Source organism: Balaenoptera ricei, chromosome 15 (genome assembly GCF_028023285.1).
Source record: "Balaenoptera ricei isolate mBalRic1 chromosome 15, mBalRic1.hap2, whole genome shotgun sequence".
NCBI classification, from domain to species: domain Eukaryota; kingdom Metazoa; phylum Chordata; class Mammalia; order Artiodactyla; family Balaenopteridae; genus Balaenoptera; species Balaenoptera ricei.
In genome coordinates this window covers 74,388,199-74,404,341 of record NC_082653.1, presented here as the reverse complement: position 1 = coordinate 74,404,341, position 16,143 = coordinate 74,388,199, and the positions used below count along the sequence as shown (strand labels likewise).

The window sequence follows — 16,143 nt, the reverse complement described above, 5'->3', positions numbered from 1 at the left end:
CATGCCTCCTGGCCAAAAAACCAAAACATAAAACAGAAGCAATATTGTAACAAATTCAATAAAGGTTTTTAAAGAAAAAGGAAATTCTGAAAGAGTCTGGGTCAGCACTCTCTGATAGCGCCTTTGTGGTGATGGAAATGTTCTGGATCTGCACCGTCCAGAAGGGGAGCCACTGCCATGTGTGACTTCTGAGGACTTGGAACGTGACTGGCGTGACTGATATAGTTTAATGTAGTTTTAAATTTAAATAACCTCGTGTGGCTAGCATTAGACAAGGCAGGGTCATTTCCATTAAAACACAGTAAGGAACTCGACATCTTGCCCTGCCCTCAAATTCCACTTTGGAACTGCAACAAAACAGGGCTCAGTGGTACAGTTGTATCTTTGGTGTATAGTAGCTTTCACTGTTGTCGTTGTTCTGTATCTTTTTTTTTTTTGTGGCTGCGCCACAAGGCATACAGGATGTTAGTTCCCCGACCAGGGATCGAACCTGTGCCCCCTGCAGTGGTGCAGTGGAAGCACAGCGTCTTAACCACTGGACTGCCAGGGAAGTCCCTATAATAGCATTTTTTTCCCTATAATAGCATTTATATTTATCCTCACTGTGGCACACGGGATCTTTAGTTGCGGCATGCGGGATCTAGTTCCCTGACCCTATCTTTCTAGTTTGTCACTTTGTCTCCAATGCCTGCCATATAAGCAGATACTAAATAATTATTTGTTGAATGGATGAATGGGCTAAACAGCAGCTATTTACCCAGACGAGATACAGATGAATCTGAGGCGAGTTAAATCTGAGTCACACTAGTTCTCAAATTATACACTGGCAGCTACTTCAAACTTGAGTTTTAAATTTATTATCCAGAGACATACTTTTACTCCTAGTGTAGTTCAGCTTTAAGACTGCACTGGGGAATAGAGATGTTAAAGATAAAGCAAATATTAAATTCTGTTTATGGGAGTTCCCTGGCGGTGCAGTGGTTAGGACTTGGCGCTCTCACTGCCGTGGGCCCCAGTTCAATCCCTGGTCGGGGAACTAAGAACCTGCGTGCCATGCAGTGTGGCCAAAAAAAACCCCAAAACAGTTACTAATTAAGGTTTTGTTTTTTTTTTCACCCTGGGCTATGTCATACCCTGGCTGTGTCCCTACACCAGCATCAGCAAGTCCTGCAGTCACTATAGCCCACCATGAGGACAGATATTTTGGTCATCACGTGGATCTTTATTTTTATCTAACATTTACAGTCCTGCTTGTTCTGAGTCCTAAATTCTCTTTGCCTTGACTTCCAGGATCCACCTCTGATGTTCAGTGAAGAGTACCAGAAAGGCCTGCTTGAGCAGTATCACGTGGTTCTGGATCAGAAACGAAAAGAATATGTGGTTGGAGAGCTCATCTGGAATTTTGCTGATTTTATGACTGACCAGTGTAAGTGGCAGTTCGGTGCATGGAATGTACCGCTTCTCCTTTTTTCAGGTTGGCATTTCAGTTCAGGACATTTGGTTGTAAGAACCCTGGAAACAAGAGGGGGGAAAGCTGATGTAATCAATGCAGGCTACATAGAGGATTCCCTAGGAAAAGTAAGTTGTGTTTAGCAAGCAGCCATCACTTGCTGGCTGCCTAAATCATTTTATGGTAAACAAGCAAATGGGAGAGGCTACCGTCTCAAGGCAGAGATGGCTACCTTACCTCTGTTTCACCACAGTACGAGGAAGAAGTGGACCTCGTACTGGATTTATTTGTGGGATATACTCGTTATTCCAGAATAAGGTGCAAAGCCCGAGAAACTTCAGATATTTCAGTCTGTTTTATATTATTCACTTACAAAAGGCAAGTTCGCCAAATACAGGTAAGTGTCAAAGGGTTTTGAATGTGGGAGTGTTTAAAAGCCTTCAAAGTGAATACGATCTGTACTTTCTCAAGTGGGGATAATGAGGGCTACTTCACAAAAGTTCCAAATGAGTTTCCCATTTCTTTCTACCCCTCTAGGTAACTAGCTTCTTGATATACCATAAACTTAGGATAGCAATCTGGGGAGGAAGGGAAGGATTTGGTAGTAGTGGGAATTACATTACATTACTTATGGGGAAAGGCAGGTTTTTGGAAGGTTAAAGTTTTGTTTTGTTTTGATATATTTTTATTTATTTATTTGGTTGCACCGGGTCTCAGTTGTGGCAGGCAGGCTCCTTTGTTGCAGCTCGCCGGCTCCTTAGTTGTGGCATGTGAACTCTTAGTTGCAGCATGCATGTGGGATCTAGTTCCCTGGACCGGCATCAAACCTGGGCCCCCTGCATTGGGAGCACGGAGTCTTAACCACTGTGCCACCAGGGAAGTCCCTAGAAGATTAAGGTTTAATTAAAAATCCGAATGGGAGAGGTGAAGAAGAAAAGAGAGAGCATGAGCCTCCACTCTGCTTGGCAAATGAGATTCACAGCTCCTGGAAATAAGCTTGGATGGAAGTCTAGTTCTGTGACTAAGTGCACTGCTTTGTGTAGTAAGGAATTAGCTGTGTGACCTTGTACAAGGTACCTACCTTTTCACAAGCCTGTAAAGTGGGGCTAACGCCTACCACCTTGCAGGTTGATGCAGGGATTCCATTTGACGAAGCGCTTGGCACAGTGCCTGGCGTTTGCTTTTAGTGGAAGAAATTATTGTTGTCTTGAACTTTTCAGTGGGAAAGACCTGCTTTCCATTTAGCAGAAGCGGTGGTTTCTCTAGGAGATGGAGGGGTTCGCTGGGAGTGCAGCTGCTCCCTTCCCAGCTCCAGCTCTGGCGGACCTGCCACCAGGGGTGGGGACCCAGCTGGAAGTCTGCCCAGCAGGACTTTAAAATCTACGAGTAGCTCCCACTTAGGCGCCTGTGACTGGTCAAGACTCTGGCTCCCACTAGCACAGTTGGCTCCTCAGAGAGGCGCAAGCCTTTCCAAGGGGAACTTCATCTCAGCCCCGGTCCAGTTACCAGGCAGGTGGGTACCCATAATGTCTTAAACCTTATTTTGCAAGTAAAAGATAAATAATTTTGGATTATTTCCCTAAAAGAAGAAAAACTAACACACCAGGGAGCTCAGTGTTTTGGGGGAGCAGTGGTGTTTTAAATCTTTAACCCGTTAAGGGGCCACTTCATCAGATACCGCTGCAGACCAAGCATCTCTAAACCATGAGGACCTCACTGTTTAGTGCCCAGCTTGGCTCCAGGCTGGTTCTGATTTGGCCCATCAGAAGTCATCTGAAATACCTTTTGCCTTGTTTCTAGCACCACAGAGGGCGATAGGGAATAGAAAAGGGATCTTCACTCGTCAGAGACAACCGAAAAGTGCAGCATTCCTGTTGCGAGAGAGATACTGGAAACTTGCCAATGAAACCAAGTACCGCGGGTCAGCTGTGAAGTCACAGTGTGTGGGAAACAGCCCGTTTACTTTTTAAGCAAGAACTACCTCTCTGCCGACACGGGCTCTGTCAGCCCCTCCTTCCCAAGCAGGGGGCGACTTCCACAGGACACAGAGCAAGCGCTTCCTGGACAGTGCATGGCAGACCGGGAGGTTTCTGGTCTGGGTTTTGTGGTCATTTGCTAGAAGGGAGCGTTAGAGGTGAAAACAAAGGCTTCTGGAGTATGAGAATAAAGAGTTGGCTTAAAAGTGACCATCCATAAATTCAGTGATCTGTACCGCTGAAGCATCTGAAATTGTCCTCCTGTGTCAGGCTGTTTTCATGGCCTTAACCGAGTACGGAGTCTTGAGAAACCTCTGCTTCAGCACTCGCCACAATCAGAGTCGCTGGATACAGACTGTGTGCTGCCACAGGAACAGCCCTGCCGCTTTAGGGCCACCTGTGCTTTAGGCCAGCCTTGACTTGAGTGGGTGACAGTAAAAGACAAGTGCTAGTAACTCCACAGATAAGCCGAAGTCCCAGCAAATTCACAGAAAGTAGTATCATGCTGGAATAATGCACAAGGTCGAGGTACCAGTGTCCAGAGTTAAGCTGACATGTAAGCATAAGAAAGGTAAGAGTTGAGGAATGTCAGAATTGGAAGGGAGCTGAGAGGTTACCAGTTCTTCTGGGACGTTCTTCCAACCTCAGCCATAGTTTTTTCTGGACTGAGAGGGACAGATGGGCATAGAAGCCCACTGGGCCATCACACCTGATTCCAGTGAATGTGATAAGGCCTCTTTAAACGGGCTGGGCCTGCAGACAAGTAGGACAGGCTTTTGTACCTCTGGGTGACGCCACCCGCTCTGCTCCTGAGGATGGTCTTTCCTTATGGAATCTTTCCTCCTCCTCCTCTTCCACAGGCTCCATTAAGGCAAATAAGGCACACTTTGTAAGAGTTCAGTGTTCACCTATCTTGGTTTAAAGCTGAAAGCTTTGGAAAAATACTGTCCAATCAAATAGAAGACCATGAAACAATACAATTCTTAATACAGAGCTTGATCTACTTCACTTGCGGGGGATTTCACATCTCAACACATGCCCTTTTTTACCCTTCCTTTCCAAGCTCCATGAAAGAAACAGTACAGATAATTTAACCTCATTTTAGTGGCCATCTTTAGACCATTTTTAAGAAATGAGAGTGTAGTCAGTTCAAATAATAAGTTAGGAATTCTAGTGGTTACATATTTCTTTCATTACCACTAAACTTAAGTCCCTTGAAGTAATCAAGTTTTGTGTTCCAGTTTAATGTCAAGGAATAATATATAAAACTCTTTACTTGACAGACATTTAAAAAAAAAATTAAACATCACAAACACACTTAAATGTTTTACAAATTAGAGGTAAGGTCCATTTCTTAAGTCCTAAGGTTCTAACACAGGGCACATTTGTTCTATTCAATAAAATATGGCTAACTGCATTTCAAATGGAATCATCTTTCTTACAGAAGTTAACTTTTTAGAAGTTTATAACAGTGGAGTGTTCGAGGTGAGCTAAAGTAAAGCAGTGGGAAAACAGCTGATTAATACATTCTATGTGCTTACAGAACTGTAAGCAGTAACATCTTTTTCATTAATTCTCGACAACCACATACATCATAAATCAACAGGAATTCCAAGAACTAGACTCTCTGAGAATTCTGCTGTGTCTCCTCTAAGTTACATATAATTTAAGAGAAGAAGAATCAACTCAGTACACCTGTAGAAATGAAGCTACAGAAACAATTTCAAGAATAATTTATAAGACTGAATTCATTTCTGTTGCTTTTTTGAAATGCAATACTGCAGTATAAGAATGAGGGCAGCACAACTTCCACAGGTAACTTCTACATTTATTTTATACCAAAAAGTTATGTGCAACAAATAAACATTCTTACATATTTACATTTGTTTTTACCAGTTAGCAAAACTGTGTCCTAAATCTCTGATAAAGAATATTTCTATCTATATTAAAGGGGAAATCTGCCCAGTGAACTCCATTTTAAATGAATGTTTACTCTGGAGCTTAAAGCACTAGTAATAAATATTTTTGATGGAACGTACTATACAGATCATACACCTAATACTTAGGCCATGCTTAATAGTTTTATAACAAAACATTTCACCTTTTCTGGGCTAATTTGTCGAAAAAAATGTTTAACCAAGTAGCCTGGACGCCTACCCCCGCCCCCTTTGATTTATTGAAGGGTAGCTCTCACAAATTAGGAATCATAAGTGCTGCCTAAAATATCTGAATAGAAATGTTTCACCAGTGCTTGCCTGTTGGGGAGAAGTACACGAGGACAAAGACTGAATATTAGGTATTCCTTCCCAAATAGGTTACCAAAAATGATAGTGGGCTTCTTGTTGGCATTTGTTCAATACTGATTTTTCAGGACAAGATCTGTCAGCATTCATTGGTGTCAAGCTTTGCTGAAGACAACTTTGCACTTTTGCTGATAGTCTTAAAAATAAACGAAATACAAGAAAACTAAAGCCAACTAACAGTTTTAATTTCACTGTAGTCTTGGTCCTGTATCCTACCTAGTAGGTCCAAGGATCTCTTGTACCAAATGATAGATCTTTGTCTCTTTGTAAGAAAATAGTCAATGCTTTCAACATCCTTAGAAGTAATGGATTTAAGGAGAGGCTCTATACATCAAGTAAAAGTAATTCCTGGCACACAGCTAGTTAAACCTGAGTTATTTCACCAGACGTTTACCCTCACTGATAGCAACTAGCTGCAGTGAAAAATACCAAACCCTCCAAACCACCTAGATTCCCTAGAATTTATCATCTAACCACAACTTCTCTTATTTCTTCAAATGACAGGACTGTCAAGTAGGTAAGAGGCTTCATTGTTACAAATCATTTTGAAAACCAAGAAGCAGAAATTCAATTTCTTCCCTAATCTGTTCTTCCACATTGGTGGCTAATAATGTTGCAGTGTTTAAATATTCTGTCTAAAATAGTCAAAATAGCCCTCAGATTTTATAACATGGGGTTTTCCCCCTCTTCTGGGATGTAATTGAGGATGTAGAAGGAAGCCTAAATTCTTCCCGGGCAAAAATACCAAATCACACGCATGGGGGGGGGTGGGGCGCGGGGGACAGGGGCAGGTCCTTTGCTTACAGCGATACGGGTGTCACCACGCTGGTATTTCAGGCAGCACGTGGTCATCACCCAGTGAAAAGAAGGATATTAATTCTGGGGTCATAGGAATGTGGCAACAATTTTTTCTACAACTGAAACAGTGGTTTCCCCAAGGCTTAGAAAAGCAAAGGAAAAACTCGAAGGGTCTGGCTGAACACTGACGTTCTCTCACGTAAGAGTTGAAGATGTTCGCAAGAACGCAACATCAAGACAAGCTTTAACTCTACTCTGCTGATTGATACAAAATATGGTGAAAAACAATTTTAAATTGGGACACGAGGAACTTGTTTAGCACGACCAGAGTTATATATACCACGAAGTCTTCACCGTGAAGCCAGTTCCACTCTAGCGGAGAAAAGAGAAGCAGTAAACTGCTGGGTAGGCGGGAAGCACTGCTACAAGACGACCTTGTTGCACGGTTCTCCAGCGTTAGGACTTGTTTCTCCATAAATATCAGACATCTAATCAATGCTTTCTAGAGTTCTTTAACTATAGAAACAAGAACAATACATAGATAATAAAACAGGTATTGAAATATTCACATTCTTGGGAGAACATAAGCCTTGATGAAATCTGAATTAAGCTATCTTTTACAAAACTGGTTTAAACTGGTTGAAAGTACATTACAACTCAGATTTTATACCTGCCTTGGGCCAGAAGAATACATTGCATCAATTATGACAGTTAGTTGGAAACTGCTGAACAGTTGCTGACTCTGCACGTTACAGTTTACAGAGCAGAGCCTGTCCCCTCCCTTCAAAAGAAGGCAAATAAAGCACTCAGAAGTTACCGGTCTCTTTTTAACATAATGATGAATGGAATTGGAAGCAAAAACATGGCTACTACTTCTCAATCTAAGGAATAAAATGATCATACAGAACCTTTCTATAGAATGCAAGTTTTCTACTTCATGCTAAGAAAGGAAGGAAGGACACTTCTGCCCAAGTTCAACACACAAAATATTTGGTTTGAGATTTAAGACAGAAGGCACTTTGAACAATCTGATATAAGATGTTAACCATAGAAACATACTGTCACTATTTCATTTGGGTTTATTCAGATCACTTTCAAAAACTCTGCATTTGGGTAGTTATTAGAAAGAGTACTGTATTTCACCTTGAGATATTTCTACCTTTAGTACTCCTCCCAGTTAAGCAAACTGAGCAGCATGTCAGCCCTAAAGTTTACAAATCCAGTATCTGACTCTAAAACAATTAAACTAGACGTCTGGTTAATTAGTGTAGAAAGAAACAGGGAAAACACTACAGAGTTACCCAAGAGCAATCCTACTCTGGAGCGACTGGGCTTATACTGATGATTTCAAAGTCAATACTGTTTGGTTGACTGGCACCAATGTTAAGGAAAATAATCTGCATGAAAATTCAACTGTTGTAAGAGATTTTACCTAAAAATGCCATATTAATATTTCCAGCTTTTCTCCAAAGAAATCTACCCATTTTCCCATCTTTAGTATCCTGAAGGCCTTGGACTTGAAAGTCTGGTCACATGACTCATTCTGTAATGTTATAATTGATCCAGTTTTATGACTAGGTACAAGCTTGACTTGAATGTCCAAATTTAGTTTCCTCCTTTCAGAGGAAGGAGATGAAAGGGAACCAATCACCCTATTATTTTTGCTGTCAATGCTAGACCCACAGCTCTCAGTGCTTTTCACAAGATGCTCTGTATGGACTTAACTATTTTCACTATTTCTTCAGTCAACGTTGAGCTGACATTTCTTCATTGCTACACTTCAACTAAACTGTACAGTAAGTTCTGCAGGGATGGATCCAATATTTCTACCTTTATTTACAAATATCACATGAATGGATTCTAGTTGAATCTACATGTTTAAATCCATCAGCTAAAAACATTACATATTGTAAACATGGCAATATTTAATACAGTATCTATTCTAAAATATTTTCATGTCATGATCACATTTGTTATAGCTGAAATTTAATTTATACACATTAGAGAATTACTAGCAATGGTTGCTCACTTTACAATTGAGGGAAGGAGGCTAGGGCTACATTTATTATTTCAGAAACATCTCCAAAGTAAAGTTAAAGCTTGTCTTTGATTGGCTCGGCGTATCCTCTTTGTTTTTTTGTATCCATATTTAAAATGAAGATTGACACAGAAAATAGCTAGAGCCCCTTCTAATTTACAGGATTTTAAAAAATCAGTTTAAGATTCTTAGGGAAAGTGTCTGTTGTGAAGAATTAAAAACAAAAAACAAAAAAAAACCCAACCAAACTGCTGCAAAATAAACTTAATGGAAAAAGGGACTTCAGACTGTCAGTTAAGAGTTCGTCAGGTGGTTAGTCCTGCTTGGGCTGCAGTTGCCGTTTCCAGGCCTCATTCAAGTAAACTAGTCGTTTGTAGTTGATGATAAGAAGAATGAAGTTCAGCACGTATGTGATGACGCAGATTATGCAAAACTCCTTCAGCACAAAGTACAGGATGTAGGCCAGGTACAAAGACCCCACTACAGACATGATGGAGGACGTCATGAGGATTAAAGCTGCAACTGCACTTGCTGTCAGGCCTGCAAGAGAAAGAGACACGTGGCTCAATCAGACCTTGACACTGGAGAGAGAGTTTCTGAGTTAAAAGGTAACATTTTGTGATTTGCTGCAGTGTTGGAATACTGATCTTACAACAAAACATTCTGAAATTGGAGGACAAAAACTACAGGTCTATTTTGTTAAGATTATGCAGGTTGACTCTGCACATAGGATACCAGTTTTATAGCTGCAATATTTTTGACTTTCAATATTCTAGATGAAATATTAACTTATTTCATAAACCAGCCTCAGTTAAGGCACACAAAGAAAATATGCAGTCTCTCAATCACATTATGCAATGAGCAGATTTGTAAAACTGACAGCCCTACCTCCTCTAATGAATAAAGTAACATGAGGACCACAACCTTCTCATCCAAGCAGGACACATTTGGTGAGACCCTCCCCCTGGCCTTTTCGCTATAGGTGGACTCCCCACCTGTGGAAAGTAAAATTTGCTTTCCCATGTTCAGACAAAAAAAAAAAACCCATAATGGGAGATGATTACACCAACATGCTGCTGACGAAAAAAAAAAATCATGATAAACATTTCAGAAAGGGCTCACCCTGGGGCATAACGGAAACCGCATTTGGCCAGTTGGCCACATGTGGATCAAACCAGATCAAGAAAAAAGGCAGTTATGTGTGCTAAGCTTGGTTCTCAAGACAAAGGCTTGCCTGAATTTTTGATGCTATCTGACATCTTCACATGTATTGTTTTGTAATTTCCTGTAGCCAACAGTATTGAGAACATGTGCATTTATTTTCAAGGACAGAGGAGACAGCAGAGCATATTAAACTACCTATACCCTCCTACCCAGCAAGTAATGGATAAGGATCACAGAAACAGGAAAAAATAAGAAAAGGTGATAGTGGTTTGAAAAGGTTAATTAAGAAGCTGAAATCCCCGCTGCAAGTAGAATGAGAAGTTGCCTGTGGGCTGCAGCTTGGCCATGGGGGCCGACTTGCTCCAACACCAGTCAGTACTAGAGAATATGATGCTTTAACAAGGCTGTTTAAGACTAAGATGCTGTTGCATTACTTATGCCACCTGCTTTTGTAAATAAAGATTTATCGTAACCCAGCCACGCTTATTCATGTATGTAATGTCCATGGCTTCTTTTGCACTAGAGTGACAGAGTTGAGAAGTTGCAACAGTCAGAAAAGCCTAAATTATTTCCTATCTGGCCCTTTACTAAAAAACATAGTTTGCTGACCTCATCTATGCTAACATCTAAAACCTCAGAAATTAATGCTGTCAGGGACTTCCCTGGCGGTCCAGTGGTTAAGACTCCGCACTTCCACTGCAGGGGGTGCGGGTTCGACCGCCGGTTGGGGAACTAACTAGAGTCCCACATGCCGTGTCATATGGCCAAAAACTGGAAAGAAAAAAAAAAAAATTAGTGCTGTCACCTTAATTTTATCTAAGAAAGTTAATTTCAAAATGATATGGGCGAGTTATTTACTCTCTCTCTGCAACTCTTTTCCTTAACTGTAAAACTGTGATGATAATCATGACTGCCTCCGAAGACTGTTGTGCAGATTAAAAGAGCTAATAGGATGGGAATTCCCTGGTGGTCCAGTGGTTAGGACTCGTCGCTTTCACTGCGGTGACCTGGGTTCGATCCCTGGTCGGGGAACTAAGATCCCGCAAGCCGAGAGGCGTGGCCAAAAACAAAAAACAAAACAAAACCAAAAAAGGCTGTATCTCGAACAACTTAGAAGGGAGTGAAGATGATGTGCTCTGGAAAACTATGTTTGAGGAGTTCAAATGTGCCACAGTGGTAAAGACACTGACACTAAAAATGCATATGAATGCATAAAATGTGAATAGAAAAGATACATATGGGGACTTCCCTGGTGGCGCAGTGGTTAAGAATCCACCTGCCACTGCAGGGGACACGGGTTCGAGCCCTGGTCCCGGAAGATCCCACATGCCGCGGAGCAACTAAGCCTGTACGCCACGACTACTGAGCCTGCGCTCTAGAACCCGCAAGCCACAACTACTGAAGCCCGCGTGCCTAGAGCCCGTGCTCCCCAACAAGAGAAGCCACCGCAATGAGAAGCCTACGCACCACAACGAAGAGTGGCCCCCGCTCGCCACAACTAGAGAAAGCCCGCGCGCAGCAATGAAGACCCAACGCAGCCAAAAATAAATACATAAAAATAAATTTAAAAATAAATTTATAAAGATGCATATGATACACATGATTTAAAATGTGTATATAATGAAATTAACAAATTAAATATTGTAAACAGAAATTTGTTTAACCCCTATCTCCAAGAATTAACATAGTCAAAGCTTTTCTTAGGTTATTTTAATATGGGCTTATACTTTATATTCTTTAGAAATCCAAACAAAACAGTTAAATGAAATAAAAAGTGAAAGTCTCAACCCTGGCCCCCAACCACCACACCATTTTCTGTGCATTTACATGCATATATATAAACATATACTTATCCTACATCTATTATACCACAATTTGCTTTTTTCACTAAACTAGTCTGTATCTTCCAGGGTTTGTACACCTACTTTTCCCTTCAATGGCTACATAGTATTTTCTAGTATGCTTGTAACCTAATTTATTCAACCATTACGTTTTGCTAAGCTACTTCCAATTTTTTGCTATTTTAAACTGTACTGCTGTGAATATCCTTGTGCATATTTTCATATTTCTGCAGGATATACAGATATGGAATTGGGCAAACATGAGGGAGTATTGAGAAAAATTGATACACAATTTGCCTTGTAATAAATCTACTGCAGCTAGACAGAAGACCTGGCAGATAACAGGATAAAATATTAACAATTGAAATGCAAGGACAAAAAAGGATGGATTTAACTCTAAAAGTATGAAAACTTTTGTACAATCAGAACTCACGAAACTAACCTTAAAAAGGATAAAGAATGGGTAAAATGTCTGTAACAAATATGAAGTGTACTATTATCAGGATCCCAATAACTAAATTGGCAATAAAAGTAAATTAAAATACAGTAAAATTAAAATAATGGCTACTAATATATAACTACCGAATTAGAAATTTTACAGAAAAAACTTTAAAAAATGAGGATGGATGAAGCTTTGGGGAAACCTGACAACTGAGGGAAGAGCAGTTTGGTTATACCTATTAAAATCCATACCAAAAAAAAATCTATGTTTGTTGATTCATTCATCCTACAGTTAGATATTTATTTTGCAGAAATAATTCAAAGAGGGAAGGGGGTATGAGAAGGGGACTTTAAACAAATTTGATCACTGCAGTGTTATTTAGGATATTAAAAAATCTGAAGCCTTGATGTTCACAATAACAAAACACTTAAGAGGATAGACAATATAAAAGAGTTCACATACAATTAAGTGAAAAAAGTAGACTACAATGGCAATAGTGGCTATGTAAAGGTGATGGAATTATGACTGAATATCATATACCATTAATGTTTTCTCGATGCATAATATTTTAAAATAGTTACAGAGTATACAAAATAATAAGGGAAAAGGTTTCCAGGGCAAACTGTTTGGAGTAATAATTTCCCTGAATGGGACTTGTTTTTCTAGGCATCATGGGATGCTGCTATCCTTGATTAAACACCAACAGATACCAAGTTCAGCATAAGCTTCGTCAAAATCTTAGTGAACCAAGTTTTCACAACACCAAAATGTATTACAAACCAGTGGTTCTATCACTAACATATGCTTTTATTTAATATAAAGACACACATCAGGGCAAAGACACAAAGTACTAAATGAAATATAACAAACTTATTTTTGTATTGCTGTATAAATACTTACCAAGTAATAACTGTAGTATATAAAATATAAGTCCAAAGACACTGTTTGGCTGGTTTAATACACCATCCTTTCCAAAAATGGAACCCAAAAGACCAAATCCTCGACCCCATCTGTAAAATAAAGAAAACCAGTAACCCTATACTTGAGTTTTCCTATTTTAAAAAATGTAGAATTATCTGAGTATATCATGCCCACATACCCATCTGAATCTCTAAATTGCCCATTTCTATATAGTCTCTTTTCCTGACAGCATTAGTATTTGCAGAGGAAGGGCTCTTTCGATTTAAGCCAGGGTCTCTTAGCAGCAGCACCACTGACACGCTGGGCTAAATGCTTCTTTGTGGTGGGGGGCTATTCAGTGCATTACAAGATGTTCAGCAGTATCCGTGGCCTCCACCCCGCTGCCAGTTGTGCCTCCCAAAATGTCGTCAGCCATTGCCAAATGTCCCCTGGGGGCAAAATCACCACCAGTTAAAAGTCACTGATGTAAGCTCTCCTATTTCTTCATTCAAAGTACATAGACCATAATGTTGCTTCCTGACCGGGACATGCATGAGGAAACATATCCTGGGAACATACCTTTAAATGTACGATAGAATATCAGAAACTAATGTCTTTCCTAGAATCTTATCTCAAGAGTAAAAAGTTGATACGTTATTTGCCCCATCAGTTTTTATTTGCAGTTTAACTGAAAATTTTGCATTTGACTTTACATTTTCAGAATCTTATTTTCTTATTAAAATTTAAATTCTGATTTAATAAAATTTGATACTAATATCAAACTAACATTTACTTTGGATAAAAACCTTTGAGAATAACTTTAACTCTGAATGAAAGTGCTTTTTAAAATACCAAAAAGAAAATGTTTTCAGTCTGTAGCAAATTACTCAATAAAATCTAAACTTGGGTTCTGAAGACAAACTACCTGAAAATAAGGATAAATAAGTGATTCTTTACTAGTCACACGACTTTAGTGTCTAAGAAAGAGAGTGAAACCTCTTCATAATGATGATGTTGGGAGATAACCCCAATTTTACAAGCAAGTGAGAACCATGAAGATTGTTATTATACAATTATATGTGTCAAGGAACACAAAATAATCTCGATCATATTTGTATATTCTTTTACACATCAAATACTCATTGAGCGTGTTCCAGGTGCAGACAGTGGGTCAGGTGCTGACTTGTCCAGAGTGAACAAGTCAAAGTGGTGCCCTTGTGGGGCTCATATTCCATTTAGGGAAAAGTAATAGACAAGTAAATGACTAACTTATCTTCAGAAATGGATGCACTATTAACAGGAAAGTTGAGAAGGTGGGTTATTCTAGATCAGAGCTTTTGAAAATTTTAAGCTGCATGCAATCACCTTGGAGTTTTGTTAAAATGCAGATTTTACTGCAGCTGGTCTGTGGTGGGGTGGAAGACTGCATTTCCAAACAAAACAAAATAAAATGCTCCCACGTGATGCTTATGCTTCTGGTCTGAGGACCACACTCAGCACCACTGCTCTAGACGGAGAAGGGGTGGAAGGAGCTACTCTAGCTAGATGGTCAGGGAAGGCCTTTTTCAGGAATTAAATCCTGAATGAAATCCTGAAGCAGCCAATCTCATGAGGAATGGCAAGTACAAAGGCCTGGAAAGAGCTATGAGTGTGTAAAAGAAGACCATCAAGGCTGACACTGATGAGGGAGAGTGGCAAGAGAATGAGGCACCGTTCCATCATTTATATAATTTATAGCCTTGTTTGTAGGCCATGATGAAGAGTTTGAATTCTATTCTAATTGCAATGGGAAGGCATTCAGTGGCTTTTAAACAGGAGAGTAATATAAGCTTATTTATGATCACTCTTGACTATTGTGTAAAGACCAAACTGCAGGAGGGCAGGGACAAACTATGCAATCACACTTTGAAGCTCTGCTCATCTGAAGTAGGAATTCAAATGTAAATCACCAACTTTGGCACTGGAAATAACTGGGCATAGTGCCAGAATTATCGTACATAAACATAATTTTTATGTTCTAAGCATTGGTCTATGCCTAATTATTCACATATGATCATGTGGATATTTTCCTTGAAAGCAAAGCAGTAATCCATAGAATGAATGCATCATTTTATCAAAGTAATACATGCATAAGGTTTAAAAATCAAGTAACACTAAAAGCCTTATAAAACAAAATAGAGCTATTTCCTACTCCAGGCCTCTCCACACTCAGCTCTGATCCCCATAGCAACCACTTTGATGCCTTTTAACTGTTTTCCCCTTCTATTTACTTCCACGTTTCTAAATAATATGCTTACACTGCTATTTCGTGATTTATCAGTTCTAAATGCTATCTTTTGACCTTCTAATATGGTAGACCAAAACGTTGCTTTAAAAAAAATAAAAACATTTTGACATGGAAAGCTTCAAATGTATATACATAAAGTGAAAAGAACAGTGTAATAACCTCAGGTCCCTATCACCCAGTTTCGAAAATTGTGCCTTTCTTGTTTTATCTCCACCTCTACCCCCAACCACCTGATGATTATTTTTAGATTTTTTTAAGGTAAAATGTACATACATTTAATGCACAAATCTTAACTGTATAATTTTGACAAATACATACACCTGAGTAACCCTGGTATACAAATTGTAATCCTGGTATACTAGTCCTGGTACAGCAATTCTGGAGTGTGAAGTAATTCCAGGAGTGTGCAGTGAGAATGTAAGTACCTTTCATAAAAAAAAAAACAAACAAAAAAACACCTCAACATTCTATAGAGTGCTTCCATCTCCCAAATTAAATTGTTAGTCACTTTCCAGCAATCCACACTCCTCTCCACCCATGAGCAAGACGCATGTGGCTGCCTAGGCTTGTAGGAATCCAGTCTCGGAACCAAAATTAGATCTCTGGTCTCCTGGATCACAGTGCTGTGCTCTTCCTCTCATGTTGCATTAAGTTATAAAATGCAGTTACCATTCCAGCATTTTCAACCGAACAGAATAATAGCTTAATTCCTTAATAAATACAATTAATAAAGTTGAATAACGCTTAATAAACTTTGATAAGGCTGATGGAATAACTGTTAGCAAGTGAAATCACTAGCAAAGTAGACTGGCGTTACGTAAGATTATTTTCCTAGGAAAGGTGAATAAGAGCAGATTTTCATTAATGACACTATACTTCACAATTGCTAAGGATGTTGTGAGTAATTAAAAACCCTTAGTGAATCTTTTTTTCAAGTTGGAACA

At 39.5% G+C, this 16,143-nt stretch overlaps 2 protein-coding genes across 4 annotated transcripts in view; one reads left to right on the top strand and one right to left on the bottom strand.

Annotated features, from left to right (window-relative positions):
• The window catches only part of GUSB (glucuronidase beta), a 44,952-nt gene that overhangs the window by 10,122 nt on the left and 18,687 nt on the right, over window positions 1–16,143 (top strand). For 2 of the 3 annotated variants that reach the window (XM_059898241.1, XM_059898243.1), the window contains 2 exons: window positions 1,291–1,426; window positions 3,251–3,636. In XM_059898241.1, coding sequence (XP_059754224.1) covers window positions 1,291–1,426; window positions 3,251–3,420 — 306 coding nt within the window. In that variant the 3' untranslated portion in view covers window positions 3,421–3,636. Of the gene's footprint in view, window positions 1–1,290; window positions 1,427–3,250; window positions 3,637–16,143 lie in introns of those variants that run through there. The other variant, XM_059898242.1, reaches the window with a different exon arrangement.
• Window positions 4,750–16,143, bottom strand: part of VKORC1L1 (vitamin K epoxide reductase complex subunit 1 like 1) — a 60,382-nt gene continuing 48,988 nt past the window's right edge. The window contains exons 2-3 of the mRNA XM_059898258.1: window positions 12,913–13,022; window positions 4,750–9,105 (exon numbers count right to left, since the gene is read on the bottom strand). Of these exons, the coding sequence (XP_059754241.1) occupies window positions 8,879–9,105; window positions 12,913–13,022 (337 nt within the window). The 3' untranslated portion in view covers window positions 4,750–8,878. The remainder of the gene's footprint in view (window positions 9,106–12,912; window positions 13,023–16,143) is intronic.